Below are 22,986 nucleotides of genomic sequence, written 5' to 3' on the forward strand. Positions count from 1 at the left end.
TTACTTTTATGATGGATGGATGGATGCACTTTTTGGAGCTTCAAAAACACTATTTAATGCCATTACAAAGCTGAGAAGAGCCAGGATATTATTCAATATAATTACTCTGATTGTGTTTGGCTGAAAGAAGAAAGTCATATACACCTTGGGTGGCTTGAGGATGAGTAAATTATGGTATAATTTGAATTTTTAGGTGAACTATTCCTTTAAAAATTGTGTGAAATTATATTATATTATATTATATTATATTATATTATATTATATTATATATTATATTATATTATATTATATTATATTATATTATATTATATTATATATGCTGCTTTATATTTATCTTGTTTTAAAAATGTTTAAAAAATCTGACAATCAAGAAAAAAAAAATTTTCATTAAACATTTTCACATTAAAAATTGCTCTCTACACTGTAAACCCTAATGCTTAAACTACTTAATTCGTTTGAGTAGGACAAACTTAAATTAAACAAATTAGTTCAGTTAAATTAGCTGTTATGAGTATTTAAAACTTTCTTTTACTTTTGAGTTCACAGCACTGACATATTTCAAGTAAACTAAACTGTTTTAGTTGCAGCAGATTTCTAATTCCCAGTATGCTTTGCATCAGACTGTATAAATGTTGAAATTAAGTGTTATTTTGTGTGTTTTTGCATAAGATAACATAGGGAGACATAAGTTAGTGTTTAATGTTGTGTTATATTGGGATTGACAGGGGGTTCTGTTATGTTAGTTTTGTAGGGTTACCATTCTGGTGAAGACTAGAGGTTAGGTTGAGGATGGGCTGCAAAACTTTTAAGACCACATATACTGTATGTTGTTTGATTACATACATGCAAGTATATATTGACAGTCTCTTTGATAGTTATAATAGCATGTGTTTTTTGCTAACTAACATTTAACCAAGATCTGAATGTGATGTTTATGTAAATTAACCTATATGTACTTGAGAGGGGCGAGGCTGAGAACGGAAGGAATTCCAGTGATGTGATTGTACCACACTGGCCTTGCTCCACTTCCATGGCTCTCAGCCCCGCCCCACTTGTCACAAAAAAATTAAGTTCTACTAACTTAAAAAAAATAAGTTAGTTAACTTAAATGTTTCGAGGTAATACGCTTCCTCAAATGTTTTGAGTATTCTGAACTTATTGAGTTTTACAGTGTAGATTTCACAAAATACTTTCTCTTGTCCAGTCACCCCAATGATGAGAAAGAGGGCCTTTTCCATCGGAACCATTCTGTCAACAGCTTGGGCAGCTTCCGTCACAACCACAATCACATTCACGACACCAGCCTGCCCCTGGTGTCCCAGGACCACGAGGAGGTGCATGACAGCAAAGCGGCAGAACATGACAAAGAGGTGTTTGTGGCATTATTTGTGAGTTGCGTGCTTCTTGTTGTGTGTATGTCGTAGTGAGTACCCAGGCTGCAAGAAAATTGCTGTTAAGTTTATTGTTCACTTAGAGGACACCATCTTTGACCTCCATGTGGTAGCACTTGGTCCATTCAGTATGCATTGCTCTGAAGGCTTACACCCAAGCGATGTAATGTACATGTTTTGTTGGTTAGAACCGGCTCTACTGGGAAAAAATACTTTAAACTAGCCTACAGTGGTTTTCTGGTCTTAGCTGACCACAAATCTGGCCAGGCTGGTGTGTTTTAATCGTTTTAGAGGTGTTTGGATACTGGTCGGCTGGTTAGGCTGGGTCAACCAACAAAACCATCTAAACATCAGCTTGAGGAATCGGCTAAACCAGCTTCAACCAACCTAAGATTTTTTTTTTACTTTTAGGCCCACATTGAACAAGAACTCTGCAGAAAGAATTGGAACATCCATAATTTCCAAAATTCTACTATTCTACTATTGGAACATCCATAATTTCCAAAATTCTACTTCTTCATGTTTCTTTATTAAATATTTTGACTTACTCGATTATGATTTCAACTGCCAATAAAAGTGTAGCACTGCATTTAATGCATTTACCCTGTTTAAATACATTCAGCAGAATCACTTAGATCACTTAGAACCAAAATCAGTGCAGAACACTGCAAAAAAATGATTTTCTTCCTCAGTATTTTCATCTTGTTTTCCAGTACAAATATTTAAACATTCTTGAATCAAAATACACTTATCTGAGAAGCAAAAGTACGTAAGATATTAAGTCTTGTTTTATGACAATGGAGTAAAAAAGATCAACTTGAATTTTTAAATTTTTCTTACACCATTGGCAGACATCCTATTGTTTTAGAATCACTTAATTTTGATACATTTTTCGGAAAACAAGAATTCATATCTTACGTAATTTTGCTTCTCAGTTAAATCAATCTTGATGTAACAATGTTTAGATATTTGTACTGGAAATACTAAGCAGTGAAAAAGCATCTGCACATTGGGCCTGGGCCTAGTTAGCGACACTGCTAATACTTGGATCATGTAAGTTGCTCTGCCACATGTGCAGGATTAAGCGTAATAGTGAGTTTACAGGTGCTTCCAGTTAAACTCTTGATACATTAGCTGTGAAACTATGAATGTTCCCCATGGCTAAAAATGTTGGCACATTCGAAACGGCCCATATAAAAAGTGAAGACGTATTGTGTTAAATTGATTTACCATTTGCTTTTCCACTTTGTCACCTGGATCTGTAGGTTTAGATTTGTGCTGGGTGATGCAAAACAGTCACAATGGTTCATTAAAATTCATGAAACATACTTGCACCCCGTCGCCCGAACACATGAACGAAACAGTGGTATGGAACAATAAACAATCAGAGGGAGGGCAGCTATGCATGCGCTATCTGCCAAAGCTTTTCTGCCACAGCTTGAGGCTGATGTGTGGCGTTCAAATGGCACTAACTACTTTCTTCTGTCAACAAAAGAAAAACCTCCACCCTGTCCCAGCTGAGGGACATGCTGCCGCCAGATCTATGAAACTCTTGGCAAAGATTCCCAAGGATGCCGAAGCCACTGTGGTCTTAGTGGGTAAGCTAAGGAGCATTTCGTTCCAGCGTTTGTTGTTTTCAGGTCCAGAGATGATGTTGAGTCATCGCACCAGAGTTTTCCAATAATGCCTCAGTCAGCTAAGCGAAGATTAATGCTTTCTGTTGTGTTTGATTTCTGTCTCTGGATCCCTGTTTGTGTGGTTTTTGATTTTTACCACAATAAATGTGTTTATAGGGTGTGTGGAGTTCCTAGAGAAGCCCGCGATGGCCTTTGTCCGGCTGAACGAGGCTGTCCTGCTGGAGTCCGTTCTGGAAGTCCCCGTCCCGGTTCGGTTCATCTTTGTGCTGCTGGGCCCCACGCAGACCAACATGGACTATCATGAGATTGGACGCTCCTTCTCAACCCTAATGTCTGATAAGGTTCATCTTCAGAATCATACAATATGTATCATGGTTTGAAATATCTTGATTTTTAGTTGTTTTACCTTATTTTTATGCTTGCTTTGTCTTATTTGAAATATTTTAAACCCTACTGGACCCGTCATTCCTTATAGAAAGTTGCATTTTTGTTTTTTATGATTCTTGGGTCAGTTCAATTCAGATACATTTCTTTCTAGATTTTTTGCCATTTTGGATTTTAACAAATACTACCACCTATAAATTTTGCCCAATCTTCTCCAGAATTGTGTCAGGTGATCTTGAGACCAAGTCACATAATTCCAGAAGTGATTTTTTCCTATTCTTCTATAAACCTGTAATGAATTTTGTGGTGGATCTGCCAAACAGGAATGGAGCATATATCTCTGCAATGCTTGGGCCAGAGGCACTCATTCCTGTTCCTGAAGATCTACCTTCTTGCAAAGTTGATCAAACACACATGAACAAGCTAATTAAGATCTCCAGGAACAGAAATGAGCACCCTGGGCTTAGGCAAATTGGGGGTGGTATCAATGCCTTCATGTCCTAAGAGGGCTTAAACAGTTTTATGACATAAAAATGAAATCCAAATGCCTTTGCCCAAAATTACGCTTCTGGATTACTCATATTCCTTGAGCAAGTCAAACGATACCCCATTTGTCAAGTTTCACCTTTTAAATTTAATTGAAAACTGTTTTTCAGTACTCCTGCTGCAAATTTTGTCCAATCTTCTCCAAAATTGGGTCAGATAATATTCGGACCAAACTACACAAAAATGACTGAATGGACTTTCAATATACTTTGCCATTCTCCGAAAAATCTGTAATGAATTATATTGCAAAGCCACCAAACAGAAAATGTGCCTATATTTCACCAATGCTTTGGCAAACTGACACAAAACTTTGTGGGTATCATTGGCATAATGTCCTGAGAGTGTTTAATCAGTTTCATGGCAAAAAATTAAATCATAACTTCAGAATTCCTTGACCCAATATTATGATTCTGGTTTACTCCTATTTCTCCATTCTGTCATATGATAGACCATTTGTCAAGTTTCAAATTATGGCCCATCTGCCATATTGAATTTTATTGAAAACTGTTGTTTGCTCTATATTTTTGAGAAGATTGGACAAAATTGGTTCAGATGATCTTTAGACCAAGCCTCACAAAAAAGACCATAGAGATGTTTGATTTTCAACTCTTTCTACAGTAAATCTCAAATAAATGTGACAACAACGCCAACAGACTGGAAGTGAGACTTTGTCTTGGCTTTGCTGTCGCATTTTGAAATGAAACTTTGCATGTGTCATTAAGACTATGGCCTGATGAGAAGTTTCAGGACTTCAACCGACTGGTCAAAAGTTTCTAAACAATTCAATCTACTTGTTGAATCTATTAAACCACGTTTTTCTTGACCTTCCACAGAACTTCCATGAGGTAGCATACTTTGCTGATGACCGCCAGGACCTGCTTAATGGAATCAATGAGTTCTTAGACTGCAGTATTGTAATTCCACCATCGGACGTCGAGGGAAAAGACCTGCTGAAGACAGTGGCCTCCTTCCAGAAACAGATGCTACGCAAGCGCAAAGAGAGGGAGTACAAAAGATGCGGCAGTACCATTACAGGAGCTGAGCAGGAGACCAAAGGTGAAATTGTTTTTTTATTTGTGATTTACATTTTCCAGTTTGTCTGTTCTGTTAATGTTGACCTGTACTCTTTTTTTTTATAGACGTGAGTACGGATGAACAGGAGGAGGAGGATCAGTTTGATGTCGACCCTCTCAAGCGCTCTGGTATTCCCTTTGGAGGTCTGATCCACGATATTCGCCGCCGTTATCCACGCTACATAAGCGACCTGAAGGACGCCATGGACACACAATGTTTTGCTGCTGTCATTTTCATTTATTTTGCTGCTCTTTCACCCACTATCACCTTTGGAGGTTTATTAGGCAAGTGAGGCAATTTTATCTTTGATAATGAAGTCTATATAATATAGAATCCCATCCTGGTATTATGATTAGCATCTCATAATTTTTTAAAACATTTTTAAATTATAATTTCATCATAATTGACTTTTTATGTCATAATTTCAACTTTTTTGTCATAATGACTCTTCACTTTGTCAGTTTCCATTTTTATCTCATAATGTTATATTATATATATTATACATATATTATGTTATAATTTTGACATTTTATCTTATAATTATGATGTAATATGTCAAAATTTCAACTGTTTATGTCAAATTCAGAGCATGACTTCTTTTTCTAATGTGGCGGTAATGGGCTTCTATAGTATAATTTCATACTTTATATTCTCATTTATTTAGGTGAGAAGACACAAGGCATGATGGGAGTCTCTGAGCTCATTATCTCCACGGCGACAGTGGGGGTGCTGTTCTCCCTGCTAGCAGGACAGCCCTTGCTCATAATTGGCTTCTCTGGACCACTTTTGGTCTTTGAGGAGGCATTTTATAAGGTACTTTTTTGTCTTTATGGTACAAACATTACGAGAAAAGGGAGGTAGTTCCATTACATTAACATTGGTCTTCCTTTTATCTTCCTGTCCTTCTCTTTTTCTTTTGCTATCTTTCCTATCGCTCCTTCTTTGTTCTTCCTCATTATCAGTTCTGCCAGGCGCAGGGCTTCGAATATCTCACAGGCCGAGTGTGGATCGGGTTCTGGCTCATCTTCATTGTCCTGGTGATCGTGGCAGCGGAGGGGAGCTTCCTCGTGCGCTACATCTCCCCTTTCACCCAGGAGATCTTTGCGTTTCTCATCTCTCTCATTTTCATCTTTGAAACCTTCTCTAAGCTAATTAAGGTACAGATTTAACATCACCAATACCAGCATGTGCAAAACCTAGTGAGCTGCCTACCTACCCTGCTGAAAAATCCAGCATTGCTGGTCACCAGTATAAGATATGTTTTGCATGGGATGCTGGTTGCTGATTTGCTGGTCCCCAACATGGGATGCTGGTTACTAGTTTTCTGGTTTCCAGCATAGGATGCTGGTTGCTGGTTTGCTAGTCCCCAACATGGGATGCTGGTCCCCAACATGGGATGCTGGTTGCTGGTTTGCTGGTTCCCAACATGGAATGCTGGTTGCTGGTTTGCTGGTCCCCAACATGGGATGCTGGTTGCTGGTTCCCAACATGCTGGTTGCTGGTCCCCAACATGGGATGCTGGTTGCTGGTTTGCTGGTTCCCAGCATGGGATGCAGGTTGCTGGTTCCCAGCATGCTGGTTGCTGGTCCCCAGCATGCTGGTTGCTGGTCCCCAACAAGGGACGCTGGTTGCTGGTTTGCTGGTCCCCAGCATAGGATGCTGGTTGCAGATTTGCTGGTTCCCAACATGGGAAGCTGGTTGCTGGTTTGCTGGTCCCCAACATGGGATGCTGGTTGCTGGTTCCCAGCATGGGATGCTGGTTGCTAGTTCCTAACATGGGATGCTCGTTGTTGGTTCCCAGCATGGGATGCTGGTTGCTGGTCCCCAACATGGGATGCTCATTGTTGGTTCCCAGCATGGGATGCTGGTTGCTGGTCCCCAACATGGGATGCTGGTTCCTGGTTTGCTGGTCCCCAGCATAGGATGCTGGTTGCAGATTTGCTGGTTCCCAACATGGGATGCTGGTTGCTTGTTTGCTGGTCCCCAACATGGGATGCTAGTTGCTGGTTCCCAGCATAGGATGCTGGTTGCAGATTTGCTGGTTCCCAACATGGGATGCCGGCTGCTGGTTCCCAGCAAGGATGCTGGTTGCAGATTTGCTGGTTCCCAGCATGGATGCTGGTTGCTGATGTTGGCTCCCAACATGGGATGCCGGTTGCTGGTTTGCTGGTTCCCAGCATAGGATGCTGGTTGCTAGTTCCTAACATGGGATGCTCGTTGTTGGTTCCCAGCATGGGATGCTGGTTGCTGGTCCCCAACATGGGATGCTCATTGTTGGTTCCCAGCATGGGATGCTGGTTGCTGGTCCCCAACATGGGATGCTGGTTCCTGGTTTGCTGGTCCCCAGCATAGGATGCTGGTTGCAGATTTGCTGGTTCCCAACATGGGATGCTGGTTGCTTGTTTGCTGGTCCCCAACATGGGATGCTAGTTGCTGGTTCCCAGCATAGGATGCTGGTTGCAGATTTGCTGGTTCCCAACATGGGATGCTGGCTGCTGGTTCCCAGCATGGATGCTGGTTGCAGATTTGCTGGTTCCCAGCATGGATGCTGGTTGCTGATGTTGGCTCCCAGCATGGGATGCTGGTTTGCTGGTTCCCAACATAGGATCCTGGTTGCTAGTCCCCAACATGGGATGCCGGTTGCTGGTTTGCTGGTTCCCAGCATAGGATGCTGGTTGCTGGTCCCCGCCATTGGATGCTGGTATGCTGGTGGACCAGCACATGTTTTTGGGTGCTGGTATGATCCCAGCAAGACAACAACAAAACTTATAACCCCTCTTATTGAACTGCTGATGATTATGCTGTTATTTGGCAATTTTCTTAGTTTTCATATCTGTAAATGTTTTGTTTTGCAATGTACACAAGTTCTTTTAAACTGATTTCAACCAATTTGACAAACCCTTTGATTCTTTGAAACATTTCACCAGTTTGAATTTTTACTTTATTCAAAATTTCAGATGACATTGATCAAGATTGTTACTAAAACAATTACAATGTTTAATTCTACTTTCAGAAGAGAGAGCTAAAAAATTAGAATCAGAATTTTTAATTGTTTTACAGTTATATATTACAATAAATCTGTTTGTTCATCATATTTTAAATAATATATTATTTTTCCTTTACATCATAAATGTCTTAAATATAGAAATCAGCAAGCAAAAACAATGCTTGTCCCAAAGCACTGCTTGTATACATACAGCTGGCCTACTCACAATCAAACATCATAAGACCATGCTGGTGAACCAGCTTCACCAGCTTCGTTTTGCTTGAGAACAGCATGACTATACTGGTCTATCAGCTGGACCAGCACTATACCACCAATAACCAGTACTATACCAGCAATAACCAGTACTATACCAGTAATAACCAGTACTATGCCAGTACTATACCAGCACTATACCAGCAATAACCAGCACTATACCAACAATAACCATCACTATACCAGCACTAACCAGCACTATACCAGCAATAACCATCACTATACCAGCAATAACCAGCACTATACCAGCAATAACCATCACTATACCAGCAATAACCAGCACTATACCAGCAATAACCAGCACTATACCAGCACTAACCAGCACTATACCAGCAATAACCAGCACTATACCAGTAATAACCAGCACTATGCCAGTACTATACCAGCACTAACCAGCACTATACCAGTAATAACCAGCACTATGCCAGTACTATACCAGCACTAACCAGCACTATACCAGCAATAACCAGCACTATACCAGCTATACCAGCAATAACCAGCACTATACCAGTAATAACCAGCACTATACTAGTACTATACCAGCACTAACCAACATAAACCAGCATGGAATTCATGCTGGTTTATGCTGGATTTTTCATCAGGGTAGACAGCATTTTAAGGCATCTTAGGTGTGCTTTAGATGTGTAGACTCTTATGAAAGGAAGGTATCTTCTTTTTGCCAAATTCAAGGGCAGCTTTGCATGTTCTTAGAAGGCAATCCCATAATACACTGCAACAAAACATATTCCAAGGTGAATGAGAGAAATGTTGATAATGAATAAAATTGATGATCAGAAAGTGTCAATATAAATAGTTATTGTTGTGCCTTATAGCTTAGCAACATGTTAATGGCAAACCCCTTGAAATCATAGGGCAAAATGGCTTCCCACTGCTCTGGGTGTATTTGTCCACGGTTTGCAGTGTGTGTGTGTTCACTACTCACTACTCCTAATGTGTGTCCACTAACGTGGATGGGTTAAATGCAGAGGACAAATTCTGAGTATGGGTTACCATACTTGGCCTTCACATCACTTATTTTATCATGAGTCAAATCTCCTATGTTCTTCTTATAAGGTTCACATTTTGTATGATGCACAGACTTTCTGATCATGTACAGCATTCCAAATCAGTCACTTACGAGGTTTAATGTCACTTAGGATGCTGCCTATGTAAGGTAGTAGACAGCAAGAAACAAGAAGTCAATGAATGCTATTGGTAGTTTGCTGTTACTGTAAGGTGTGTTATTTATTTGTATTTATTAATTTAGCAGATGCTTGAATCCAAACGAGGGTTAAATAAATAAATGTGTTCTATTCTCTCAGGTGTTTCAAGAGCACCCTCTGATGAAGAGCTACCCTACAGCTCCTGTACTGCCTGCCTTCAAACCCATAGACCCACAAGGGAACGGTGTGATTGGGGAAGCCATCCTCAACCAGCCCAACACAGCCCTGCTGTCCTTAGTGCTCATGATGGGAACCTTCTTTGTGGCCTTCTTTCTGCGAAAATTTCGTAACAGCAGATTCCTCGGTGGAAAGGTATATAGCGTGGTTTTATTTTCACAGCGAAATGTCATTTCATGAATCAGCTTTTCTTTTTTCTTCTTGTTTTCCAGCAAAATATACTTGTTAAAAGGAATACATTTATCTGAAGCAAATTAATCAAGAGTAGCAAGTTAATTTGTCAGCATTATTATTTTTTTTTTTTGTGAGCTCCATATGAAGATTTAAGGGTTTGGTTTAGGGTTAGTTGCATGTAATTATGCATAATTAATAGTTAATACTACAGTAACTACATGTAACATGTATAACAAGGACACTGTAAAATAAAGTGTTGCTGATGTTTTTACTGGAAAATGTTGATTGCAAACATGTTTTTTTGCAGTTATAATTGGCTAAAGCTGGCTAAAAAGTTTGCCATCCTTTGTTTTTGTGTGTATCATCTGTTATCATCAAAGGCCAGACGAATCATTGGTGATTTCGGGATTCCTATCTCTATACTGATCTCTGTGCTGGTGGACTGCACCATCCCTGATACATACACACAGGTAACCACGCTCTTAAAGGGATAGTTCACCCAAAAATGAAAATTTGATGTTTATCTGCTTACCCCCAGTGCATCCAAGATGTAGGTGACTTTTTTTCTTCAGTCGAACGCAAATTATGATTTTTAACTGCAACCGCTGCCGTCTGTCAGTCAAATAATAGCAGTAGATGGGAACTTCTACTGTAACAGTAAATAAAACTTGCTTAGACAAATCAAAATTAAAACCTGCGGCTCGTGACGACACATTAATGTCCCAAGACACGAAACGATCGGTTTGTGCGAGAAACCGAACATTATTTATATAATTTTTACCTCTAATACACCACTATGTCCAACTTCGTTCAGCTTCCTGTTAGTGAGGTCAAAAAACGCGTTCTGAAGACGGAAGTGATGTCTCGCCCATATACTTCAATGAGCGCGAGACATCACTTCCGTTGTCAGAGCGCGATCAGACCTCACTAGCCGGAAGCTGAACGAAGTTGGACATGGTGTATTAGAGGTAAAAAATGATATAAATACTGTTCGGTTTCTCGCACAAACCGATCGTTTCGTGTCTTAGGACATTAATGTGCCGTCACGAGCCGCAGGGTTTAATTTGGACTTGTCTATGGAAGTTTTTTCGACTCTTATTGTTCAAGTTCCCAATCACTCCTATTATTTGACTGACAGACGGCAGCGGTTGCAGTTAAAAATCATAATTTGCGTTCGACTGAAGAAAAAAAGTCATCTACATCTTGGATGCCCTGGGGGTAAGCAGATAAACATCAAATTTTCATTTTTGGGTGAACTATCCCTTTAAACTCATGTACAGTATACTGTATATATTACCACAGAGAAAGTCCTCTCCCAACGTACTCTTCTTATTAAGTACTGGCCTGTAATTGGAGCCAGGTTTCTTCTGAGTCTGTATTACAGTGTGGTTGGTTTGGCAGAGCACTGTAACCAATGAAGCCTGGGATCTCTGGGATACGAGTGCTTGTGTTTTTTGTGGTTGCAGAAGCTGAACGTCCCCTCTGGTTTCTCGGTCACATCTCCGGACAAACGGAGCTGGTTTATCAGTCCGTTTGGAGATAAACAGCCTTTCCCGGTTTGGATGATGGGGGCCTCAGTGATCCCGGCCCTGCTTGTTTTTATCCTCATATTCATGGAGACTCAAATCACCACGTGAGTAAGCTAACATTACATGCACAGTCTTTTGCAACATTTCTTGAGATGTTCTATTTAAGCTTAGATGGAAATGCAATCAAATATGTGGCTCATTGTATTTATTTCATCCTATCTGCAGCTTGATAGTGAGCAAGAAGGAGAGGCGTTTGGTCAAGGGTTCTGGCTTTCATCTTGACCTGCTCCTGATAGTGATTTTGGGAGCTATCTGCCCGCTCTTTGGTCTGCCCTGGCTGACTGCCGCCACTGTGCGCTCGGTGACTCACGTGAATGCTCTGACAGTCATGAGCAAAGCCACTGCCCCTGGAGAGAAGCCCATGATCCAAGAAGTTAAAGAGCAGAGGGTGACAGGGATGTGTGTGGCTATCCTAGTGGGTAAGAAACACTAAAAACAAAGGGTTAGTTAAAGAGTTAGTTCAGCCAAAAATGAAATCATTAATGACTCACCCTCATGTCGTTCCAAACCCGTAAGACCTCCGTTCATCTTCGGAACACAGTTTAAGATATTTTAGATTTAGTCCGAGAGATTTCTGTCCCTCCATTGAAAATGTATGTACGGTATACTGTCCATGTCCAGAAAGGTAATAAAAACATCATCAAAGTAGTCCATGTGACATCAGTGGGTTAGTTAAAATTTTTTGAAGCATCGAAAATACATTTTGGTCCAAAAATAACAAAAACTACGACTTTAGTCAGCATTGTCTTCTCTTCCGAGTCTGTTGTCAATCCGCGTTCACGACTCCGCAGTGCAAAAGGCTACTCATATTAATTACTGTTATGTGTCCGATGTTGTAAAGAGTGATACCATTGTGCAGCGTTTACCTCAGTAAGTTGACCGAGTGAATCTTGTCTGAGCTTGTGCGAGTGAGTGGAGGCGGGGCTAATTATCATATTCATAGATCCGTGTATATTAAATGAGGCAAGGGTGTAGAGTTACATTCAAGCTATTTTAAGGCATGACTTTTTTTCACAGTAAAAAACGTTTAAATATGTAATTTTGGTGATCAGAGATGAGTTTTGAGGACACAATTATTGACTATGGGGGACTTTAAGTAGCTGCTTATTACCATGCATATTACTAGGATATTTGCTGTTTATTACTACTTATAAAGCACATAATAATGCCTTATTCTGCATGACCATATTCTATATCCCTTAATCCTACCAATAGTTAAACTTAACAACTACCTTACTAACTATTAATATGCAGTAATTAGGAGATTATTGAGGCAAAAGTCATAATTAATAGTTAGTTAATAGTGAGAATCGGACCCTAATTTAAAGTGAAACTCTAAATTCTGATTGGATGAGCATGTTATCACACCTGTGACCACACATTCTATATAATTATAAGAAATAAGATTTTTTCAGTGTTTTTGAAAGAAGTCTCTTCTGTTCACCAAGGCTCAGTTATTTGATCAAAAATAAAGCAGAAACAGTAATAATTGTTTAAAATATTTTAGATTTTAATTTATTCCTGTGATGCAAAACTGAATTTTCAGCATCATTACTTCAGTCTTCAGTGTCACATGATCCTTCAGAAATCATTCTAATATGCTGATTTGTAGCTCTTATATTTTTGTGGAAAACATCATGAAAGTTCAAAAGAACAGCATTTATTTGAAATATTTTGTCTTTCTAACTTTTGATCAATGTAATGCATCCTTGCTAAATAAAAAATATAAATTTCTTAAAAACAAAACAAAAAAAATCTTACTGACCCCAAACCTTTGAATGGTAGAGTTGGTGCATTCATGTTCAGTCGTGTTACTATAATAACAAGATTCTACCTGTTACATTAATTCCCCTCCATATTCTGTTGAAGAAGTGATAAATGCACCGGGTAGCAATAAAATAATAAAAATAAGATCAAATAGTAAGTTTAAGTAATTAACTACCTTTAACTGTTAAGGCTGCTGCCATTTTATTTGTATTTATATGACATCACAACAGTCAAAATGAAGACATCGGAACTTGCATTTGCAATTATAAGTTTGACTACTTCAAAACCTGCAATTACATCAAACACCAGAAATGCGGCAAGTTGCTGTGTTGATTGGCAACTATGAACATCCTACATTAGAATAATGAACTGATACTTGGTAGAAGAAGAGTTTAATCTGATTATCAGTATATTAAATTGAAATATTTATTGTACTCTGGTGTCCTTTATCATATTATAGATGGTGCCATTTTGTAAAAACAATAAGGTGCTAAAGGCTGTGTGTACAGTGATTTTACCATGGTTAGGGTGGGTTTTGGTACTCTGGTCATAATGTGCCTAAGAAACACGATAGTAAAACATTGGTAAATTCACTGTAACGCATGGTTTCGAGTGGCTTATTGCTACATTAATATTTGTTATATATTTCAGACCACTCAAGTTTCCTAGTTTACATTTTTAAGTTTTATTTTCCAGAGAATACAATTCAAGATTGCGCTTTTTTTTCCCCTTATTCTGACAATCCCATCTCTTCTGTGCAGGTTTGTCTATAGTGATGACAGATGTGCTGCGTCATATTCCTCTGGCTGTGCTGTTTGGGATATTTTTGTACATGGGCATCACTTCTCTTACTGGTATCCAGCTTTATGAGCGAATCACACTCATGGTCACGCCCGCCAAACATCACCCTGACCACATCTATGTTACCAAGGTAATCACTTCTTCCCAAGAGTTTGAGCTAGCGGTGACGTTATTTACAAATGCAATGATGATCATCTGTGTTTGTGTTCGATTTCCACACGGTAGCCTACATGCTACAAGTTTGTACTAAATTGACATCTGGATTCTGTGTGAAAGCTTTTTAAGCACCCACAAGGTGGCGCACAAATCACCATTGCATTTTGCACTTTTTCACAGAATCCCCAAAATTAAAATTACAAACCACTTTTGACAAATATGAACACTGTATATAGTTCACATGTACAGTAGGAGTCCAAAAGTCTGAGACCACATTGAAATTCTAATTTAAACATTTTTGAGGATTTTTTTAATTTAAAAGAAATAAATAAGAAATGTTTAATATTCTACTCTTTGTTTAATATTCTAAATTTATTCAAAAATATTATGTATTTCATTATATTATAAAAATACAATATAGAAGCATTTTCACTAAAGTTGTAACTCTAGGCCTAACTTGTTTCACGTACAGGTGAAGACTTGGCGTATGAACATGTTCACCCTCATTCAGTTGTTGTGTATCGTCCTGCTGTGGGTGGTGAAGTCGACCGTAGCCTCTCTGGCCTTTCCCTTCATCCTAATCATGACCGTACCTCTGCGTAGACTCATCCTGACCAGGATCTTTGAGGAAAGAGAGCTTGCAGCGGTGAGTCCGCGTATTCATGTTGTATTGTCTGTGGTCTCCTGATGATCCAATCAAAAGCAGGTATTGCTTTCATTTTAAAACATTTTTTGTTCTTGCAGTTGGATGCTGATGAGGATTCGCCCAATTTTGATGAAGATGGACGTGATGAATACAACGAGATCCACATGCTTGTCTAGATGCAGGTCACATGGCTCACCTCTTCACTGACCGATCGATCGCGGGTCTATGCATAATGGGAAAGGTGTACAGAATCTGAAGAACTCTGATGTACTGCCCTCTTTCAGAATTATTTCTTTAAAATCATGTTTTGGATACTTTTATTTATTTATTTATTCATTTATTTCACTCCCAAAAATGTGGCCTATGTGTTCGACTGCTCCTGCCCAGTGACCTTTGAATATAAGATAAAAATACGGCCCGTGCACCTTAGACCTCCCAAAGTGCGGTGATGGTGAGACAAATCCGATAAGTTGCACCCATCCAGACCAGACCTATACTGCCTGTAGATCTTTGTTGCCTTCTACTGTACTGTAGGCATTGACCACAGGGTCTGAATATTACAGTAGCATGACCTCTCAGTGCCCTTTGAGCGGTCAATTCCTTTGCTGTGCAGTCCCGTTGCTTGAAAACAGTAGTGCAGTCCCTTTAGACGTACTTTATGCAGTAGTGAGATTACTTTGATTGATGTATGCAGTGGTTACAATATGTTTGAAGGTGCAATAAGCTATTTTTTTTATTATGGAACAGCATGCAGATAATGTCCATGCTTCCTGACAGATATTACTCTCAGCCTGTCAGTCATTTTGAATTCAGTGGCTTGTGGGAGTTAGCAAATGACTAACATTGCTTACAGCACCTTTAATGGAAAAAAGGATTATTTAGCCCTCCAAACATGATTTCCCTTCCAAACAGATTTTATTTTATTTTATATTTTATTTGATTTTCAAGAAATTGTTATTTAACCCTCCGAACATGACTGCTAATATTTTTTTATTTTATTTTATTTTATTTTATTTTATTTTATTTTATTTTATTTTATTTTATTTTCAAGAAATTGTTACTTAACCCTCTGAACATGACTGCTAAAATTTTATTTTATTTTATTTTATTTTATTTTATTTTATTTTATTTTATTTTATTTTATTTTATTTTATTTTATTTTATTTTCAAGAAATTGTTACTTAACCCTCCGAACATGACTGCTAAAAGTTTATTTTATTTTATTTTATTTTATTTTATTTTATTTTATTTTATTTTATTTTATTTTCAAGAAATTGTTATTTAACCCTCTGAACATGAACTAAAAGTTTATTTCATTTTATTTTATTTTATTTTTTATTCTATTTTTTTTTTCAAGAGAGTATCTCTCTGAACACTACGTGTATTTTATTTCATATTTGATATTTTTCATATTAGATTATTTTGTTTTGATTTATTTGTTTCCCAGAGTGATTGATAACTTTATTTTTCTTTGAGCAACTCAGCTATTTTCTTGCTATATATAAATTTAGCATTTAGAATTTATATAGGGTTTATTGCCCAAATATGTTATTATTATAAATATTAGTACATTCGTGTGCGTGTGTTTTCAATATAGACCTTTTCAGAGAACTAATTCCATTCCTTATGCTGTTATACTGCAGTGTATTCGGGAACAGTTCAGCTGAAATAGGTTAAAGCCATAGAAACTTGGATTTCGTTGATTGCATAAAAGCTAACTTTTTGAATCAATGCTATTCCAAAGGCTGTCAACTGCCAGTGTGTATGGATGCACTTATTGCTACAGTTTAGACTGGAGGCTTCGATGAAACGTACTGCCATATTGTTAGTCAAGGTCATGGTGGATAGCTACAAACTAAGCTATTTTAAAAGGAAGTGCATGACCTTTTAAAACAATCCTCGTTAAGCCACCGAATCCATGTTTCCTTTTCCTCGATAAAGCCTTTAAAGGTGATGTGTGTATTTTCTGTGTTAAAATACTTTCTCCAAACCTAACTTAATATGCAGCAACATATTAAAAACATTGCTCTGTTTGTTTGAGCATCCCAACCAGCCCGACACAATCAGCCAAGAGTTTAGTTCGGTGCGGGACTAGCAGTTTGACGTTCAAGTCACCTGTTTGCAATTCCATTTGGGGGAAGAAAAAAAAATGACGCACTTCACCTTTAACATCTTCATCTCTTTCTTTGTGTTTTGATAAAGACATTTCCTCTGATCAAAACAGTCTCATACATGAGGCTCAAGACGGACCTGAAAACAGGAAGAATCGTTCCATTACAGTCATGTTTTGAGTTCGGACAATTGCCTTTAGAGAAAGCCGCCCTTTGGACTGTAAATAGCGTGCCGTCCATGCGTGTATTGAATTTGTTTGTGCGTAATACAGACTTCTTGGTCTAGTCACGCTACACTAGCTCATTTCATCACAAACACATATTCCACATGTGTTTCTTTTTGCTCGTCGTTTCCCCGGTTTTTTAGTGTGAAAACAAGGGGAAATTGTGCAATATAGGAATATCTGTCATGCAGTGCTACACTTCTCTGAATAGATGTTTAGTTTCTTGGAAAGCACAAAGTTAAGTGCTGTTCTCGAGCCTGAGAGCGGTAAGGGGAGATCTGTGGTTGTGAATGGCAGGTCTTTGAAGCACTTAATATGAAGCCACACATCTGAGGTGTTTTGCCGTGTAATCTTAGTTGAGTCATCGGATAGCTCTGTCCGAAAGCCAAAAGGGTAAACTGATGGTAAAATGTTGGTTTTAATTTTTTTGCCCTCAGCATTTATTAGGGATGTAGCTGAGTGATGAAATTAGATGAGGACAAGCCAGCTGTAATTGCTTAAGAATCGGATTCCCAGTGTGTGAAGCCTTTGGCAGGCTCATCAGATTGCAAGCAATAGATCTTAGCTTTAGCAACATATGTTAACTTCCCAAAGGCAAATGTTATTGCTCAAAAGTGGCTCTTTTCGTAACTCAGGAGATTTATTGAAGTTCTCTGTGAGGTTTCATGGAAGGTAAATGGGAAATGGCATTCACATTCCCTTTTTAGTTAGGCAATGTGACATTTCTGATGATTTAATTAGCCAAAATATAAGGTGGGACTTGATTTTATCCATTAAAGGGTTAGTTCACCCAAAAAATTCTGTCATTAATTACTCACCCTCACACCCGTAAGACCTTCGTTCATCTTCGGAACTCAAATTAAGATATTTTTGATAAAATCTGATGGCTCAGTGAGGCGTCCATTGCCAGTTAACACTTTTAATACCCAGAAAGCTACTAAAGATGTATTTAAAAAAGTTCATGTGACTACAGTGGTTCAATCTTAATGTTATGAAGTGATGAGAATACTTTTTGTGTACCCAAAAAACAAAATAACGACTTCATTCAACAATATTTAGTAATGGGCGATATCAAAACACTGCTTCATGAAGCTTCGAAGCTTTTGTTTCAAATCAGTGGTTCGGAACGCCACAGTCACGTGATTTCAGTAAACGAGGCTTCGTTACGTCATAAATGTTTCGAAATTTCAATGGTGCACCACTGGGGGGGCGTGACTTTGGTAGTTTCATACACGCTCTGAACCACTGATTTGAAACAAAAGATTCGTAAAGCTTCAAAGCTTCATGAAGCAGTGTTTTGAAATCGCCCATCACTAGATATTGTTGAATAAAGTCGTTATTTTGTTTTTTTTGGTGCACAAAAAGTATTCTCATCACTTCATAACATTAAGGTTGAACCACTGTAGTCACATGAACTGTTTTAAATATGTCTTTAGTAGCTTTCTGGGCATCTGAAAGTGTTAATTGTCTTGCTGTCAATGGAGGCCTCATTGAGACATCGGATTTTATCAAAAATATATTAATTTGTGTTCCGAAGATGAACAAAGGTCTTATGGGTTTGGTATGACATGAGGGTGAGTAAATAATTACAGAATTTTCATTTTTGGGTGAACTAATTCTTTAAGATTTGTTCGAATTGTGAAAAGTGAGCAAAATGGAGACATGCGGTGAAGGGGCGGGGCCACTTTTAAAACCTTTCTTTGGAATAATGTGCATTAATGAAGTAAGTTGGATACATTTTGACTTCATGATGACTTGGTCTAAGATACTTTTCCTAAATTTTCTAGAAGAAGTAAAAAATCAACACATTTGAGATGATTGTGATAAGTTGTTGCTATAAAATGAGTGTGGAAAGCAGCTCAGATAATTTAGCAATCTCATTGTTTGAGACATGATAATATGGAGATATTCTGTGTAAATTTTCTTTCAAATTGGGTTGAAACAAAGCTCCTTGGTTGTTCTCAGAGTTGCTGTTTGCTTGGGGTTATTAGTTTCTTGTATATCTTGAAGATATTTGTTGCTTTATGGACAGTCTGAAGTTTATTGCACTGCCACTGATGCTCATACTGCCGTCACGCTCAATCTCTGCAGGCTTGCTTTTGGTTTTCTGAGTAAATGCAATCCAAGCAACAAAAAGGGGAGTGAAAGAAACAGAGACAGGGGCTTTTGTAATGTTTTCCAGGGGCTTTTGTGTTTTGAATTTTTCAATCTTCATCTCCCACTGTGAATTAGCACTAAGCGGGAACTCTAAGTTGCACAGATCTGTCCATTGCACTATTTACATGATTGGTTTGATCCATGGATTGTGAACATATAGGCCCAACTTTGTAGTGGTTTCATGTTTAAGAGTAGTTAAGTCAAGCAGTGATCATTTGTCCATCTATGGCAGCCTTTAACCAACTTCCAGCTTGTCAGACTGTTCAGGATATTTGATGATAAATTGTGCTGCTCCTTTAACAAATTTTATTCAGTCTTTTCTCAGATGATCTTCAGATTAAGTTAAAAAGACAGTTCACCCCAAAAATGAATATTCTGTCATAATTTACTGACCTTCATGTGGTTCCAAACACGTATGACTGTGGAACATGAACAGAGATATTTTGGAATAAAGTGGAAGTCAATGTTAGTATTGTTTGGTTCCCACAGTTCTTCAAAATATCATCTTTTGTGATCTGCAGAGGAAAGAAAAGTCATACAGGTTTTGAACCACATGAGGGTGAGTAAATGATTATTAAATTTTGGGTGAACTATGTCTTTAATGAAAACAGACTGAATGCTTTGGTGACAGCCCAGCAAACATTGGTCGACGGCAACTTTGTGTCCCTGGCCAAAAATAGTCGCGGTAGGATGGCATAAATCGGTAAAAATATGTAACACAGAACATTTCCTAAAAATGCATTCAGTACTTTCATATCGTTCATTTTGGAACTATTTTTCAACCATGATGGGACGTTTTGAAGGGACGTTTTTTCAACGGTCATTATAGTCCAAATGTTTGCTGGGAAGTGACTAGTCAAAAGAAATGCTTATAACTTTTGAACAATTTTGGCCTGAAGTTAAACCATTCAGCCTCCTGATTCCTGGAGTCAGCCTTTCTACAATTCTGGTCCCAAACAAAACTTACCATAAGCTTGAAAATGAAAGAATGGAAACACTAAACTATGGTAAACATCAGAGATACACTGAAGGACCCTGAGCAGTTTTGGGCAAAAAACTATAGTGATCACCAAGTTTGCTGCTGTTCTTATAAATTAAATTCAGTTCTCTCTAAAATTGGCTCTGATTATTTTCAGATAAAAGCTATTAAATGAATGTTTTGTATTCAAAACCCTTTTTCTGTAGCAGCAACAGCATTGTCTGCTTTCTACTATCAGATTTAGTCTAGATCAGAAGGATGTTGTTTCAAACTGATTTCAGTATCTAGCCTAGTTTTTCGCACATGCAAATCATATTCCTTCAGTGCTTGGCCTCATAATTGCTGCTTACAGTTGTATTTATTACCATTATTTTGACCAGTTTTATTTATTAGCAACTAATATGTATGACATGGAATTTCCCTGCAGTTTGGGAAACGTCCCATCACTCCTTTAAGCACACAAAAAAGCGTTTTAATATTGAATTCGTTCATGAGCCACAGATGTGACACAGTGAATGTACATGGAGTGACGTAGATTTCTTGCACCCACAGAACTGTTGTAATGGTTACTCACCCAACTAACCAAGTATCTGGGAGACTTTCACCTGATGTGGAAGTCCAGAAGCTCTCCGTAGTTGAAGTACACACTTGTGCGGTTTTGCAGGGAGCTCAAAGACGTCAATACCTCTCTTATTTTATGGGTCGTATGAGAAGTTGAAAAAGGCAAAACACTTTGTGTGGATTTGGTTATTATGTGAGGTAATAAAAAGCACTGCCATTTCCTGTTTGTGGTTTTTTAGGATGAAAAGGAAATGGTATGAATGGTGCAACAGCAAAACGTGTGTCTGAATGAGTGAGGTTTTGGTGGATGGTGCCACCCTGTATGTGCAGACCACCCACCCGATGCTATGAAAGATGTGTTTAACTTCATGTCTGATGCCTCTTACACTTGCTTGCGTTTTGTTTCATGTTGTGAATTTTAAATGTTCGCCATTCTTCTTCCCGTTGTGATGAAATGGATGACAATCAGAAATATTTGCAGTCAGATTATATTAATCTCATTCACACCCAACACATTTTAGTAGTCCACTCATACACAGACCACACAAAAGCCAGTGTTTTGGTTCTAACAAAGCATTTTACTCAGTTGTAAACAGTTAAGACTACAAGCTGAAGATACTGAGACACATTACCTCTGTTACATGCTAATTCAAACAGTGCTAATTTACTCTGTATTTTAGATCCAGATGAGATGACCCCTAGATAACACATGAAGGAAAAAAAAAAAAAAAAAGTATGTAGTGGTTTTTGAGTTTGCAGCATTTTAGACCATGTCAGAAAGACCTCTAGTAGATCTCAAAAAGTGTTGGCAGGTCATAATTAAGATGTGTAGTTTGTCTGTCAGAAAATAAGACAAACATTTTGAGTTCATATGGTAAAAAATGATGTATTACTTTAGCATTAGCAATACTGAAAATACTATGATGTTATGTGGATATTTAATAGCAGTTCCAATTGCTATTCTGTAAAAAGAAAACACTGTTTTCAGAGCACTGTAAAACAAATTGTTATTTTTTTGTCTCAAAATAAATATTTATTATGTGTTTCAAATGTTTTTGCATTGACTGTTTAAATGACTGTTTAGTGACCATATACTATGTGTGTGTGTATTTATTTTTATTTTTTTACGAAAGACAAATTACAAATTATAAAAACATATAGATTTTATAGCCCTATGTTAAATAAGGCCTTCTGAAGTGAAACAATGCGTTTGTGTAAGAAAAATATCCCTACAGTATTTAACAGTAAAATATCTAGCTTCCACCAGACCGCCTTCTATATTCAACTTAAGAAAAAAGCGTAACTCGCACAACGTCCGTAACACTTTTTTCATTAGTTGAATAGGGAAGGCATTGGATGTAGCTTAAGCATTTTGAACTGCTAGAGGCATTACACTTTCTTCGTAAGTTAAATACGGAAGGCAGTCTGGCATAAGCTAGATATTTTACTTTATAACTTGTTAAATATGGATTTTTTTCTTACACAAATGCATCGCTTCAGAAGGTCTTTATTAACCCCCCAGAGCAGTGTGGAGTACATTTATGATGGATAGATGCTTGAGCTTCAAACTTGTTGGTCCTGTTCAGAAAGTCATATACACCTAGGATGGCTTGAGGATGAGTAAATCTTGGGGTAATTTTCACTTTAATGTGAACTAATCCTTTAACGAGATATATGGTATATATACAGCAGACCTGCCTCTGTTATATGTACACTATATTGCCAAAAGTATTGGGACACCCCTCCAAATCATTGAATTCAGCTGTTCCAATCACTTCCATGGCCACAGGTGTATAAAATCAAGCACCTAGGCATGCAGACTGTTTCTACAAACATTTGTGAAAGAATGGGTCACTCTCAGGAGCTCAGTGAATTCAAGCATGGTACCGTGATAGGTTGCCACCTGTGCAATAAGTCCATTCGTGAAATTTCCTCTCGACTAAATATTCCACGGTAAACTGTTAGTGGTATCATAACAAAGTGGAAGCAATTGGGAACAACAACAACTCAGCCACCAAGTGGTTGTCCACGTAAAATCACAGAGCGGCGTCAGCGCATGCTGAGGCACACAGTGTGCAGAAGTCGCCAACTTTCTGCAGAGTCAATAGCTACAGACCTCCAAACTTCATG

General features: G+C 38.1%; 1 protein-coding gene across 1 annotated transcript in view; it reads left to right on the plus strand.

Annotated features, from left to right (window-relative positions):
* The window catches only part of slc4a3 (solute carrier family 4 member 3), a 94,576-nt gene extending 78,318 nt beyond the window's left edge, over positions 1 to 16,258 (plus strand). The window contains 14 exon segments of the mRNA XM_048194574.1: positions 1,205 to 1,370; positions 2,887 to 2,989; positions 3,185 to 3,369; positions 4,792 to 5,014; positions 5,098 to 5,316; positions 5,697 to 5,845; positions 5,995 to 6,189; positions 9,614 to 9,826; positions 10,246 to 10,335; positions 11,332 to 11,498; positions 11,620 to 11,873; positions 13,983 to 14,152; positions 14,651 to 14,824; positions 14,923 to 16,258. Coding sequence (XP_048050531.1) covers positions 1,205 to 1,370; positions 2,887 to 2,989; positions 3,185 to 3,369; positions 4,792 to 5,014; positions 5,098 to 5,316; positions 5,697 to 5,845; positions 5,995 to 6,189; positions 9,614 to 9,826; positions 10,246 to 10,335; positions 11,332 to 11,498; positions 11,620 to 11,873; positions 13,983 to 14,152; positions 14,651 to 14,824; positions 14,923 to 15,000 — 2,386 coding nt within the window. The 3' untranslated portion in view covers positions 15,001 to 16,258.
* Positions 16,259 to 22,986: the final 6,728 nt, after the last annotated feature.

The sequence above is a fragment of the Megalobrama amblycephala genome, linkage group LG6, assembly GCF_018812025.1.
Source record: "Megalobrama amblycephala isolate DHTTF-2021 linkage group LG6, ASM1881202v1, whole genome shotgun sequence".
Lineage (NCBI taxonomy): Eukaryota > Metazoa > Chordata > Actinopteri > Cypriniformes > Xenocyprididae > Megalobrama > Megalobrama amblycephala.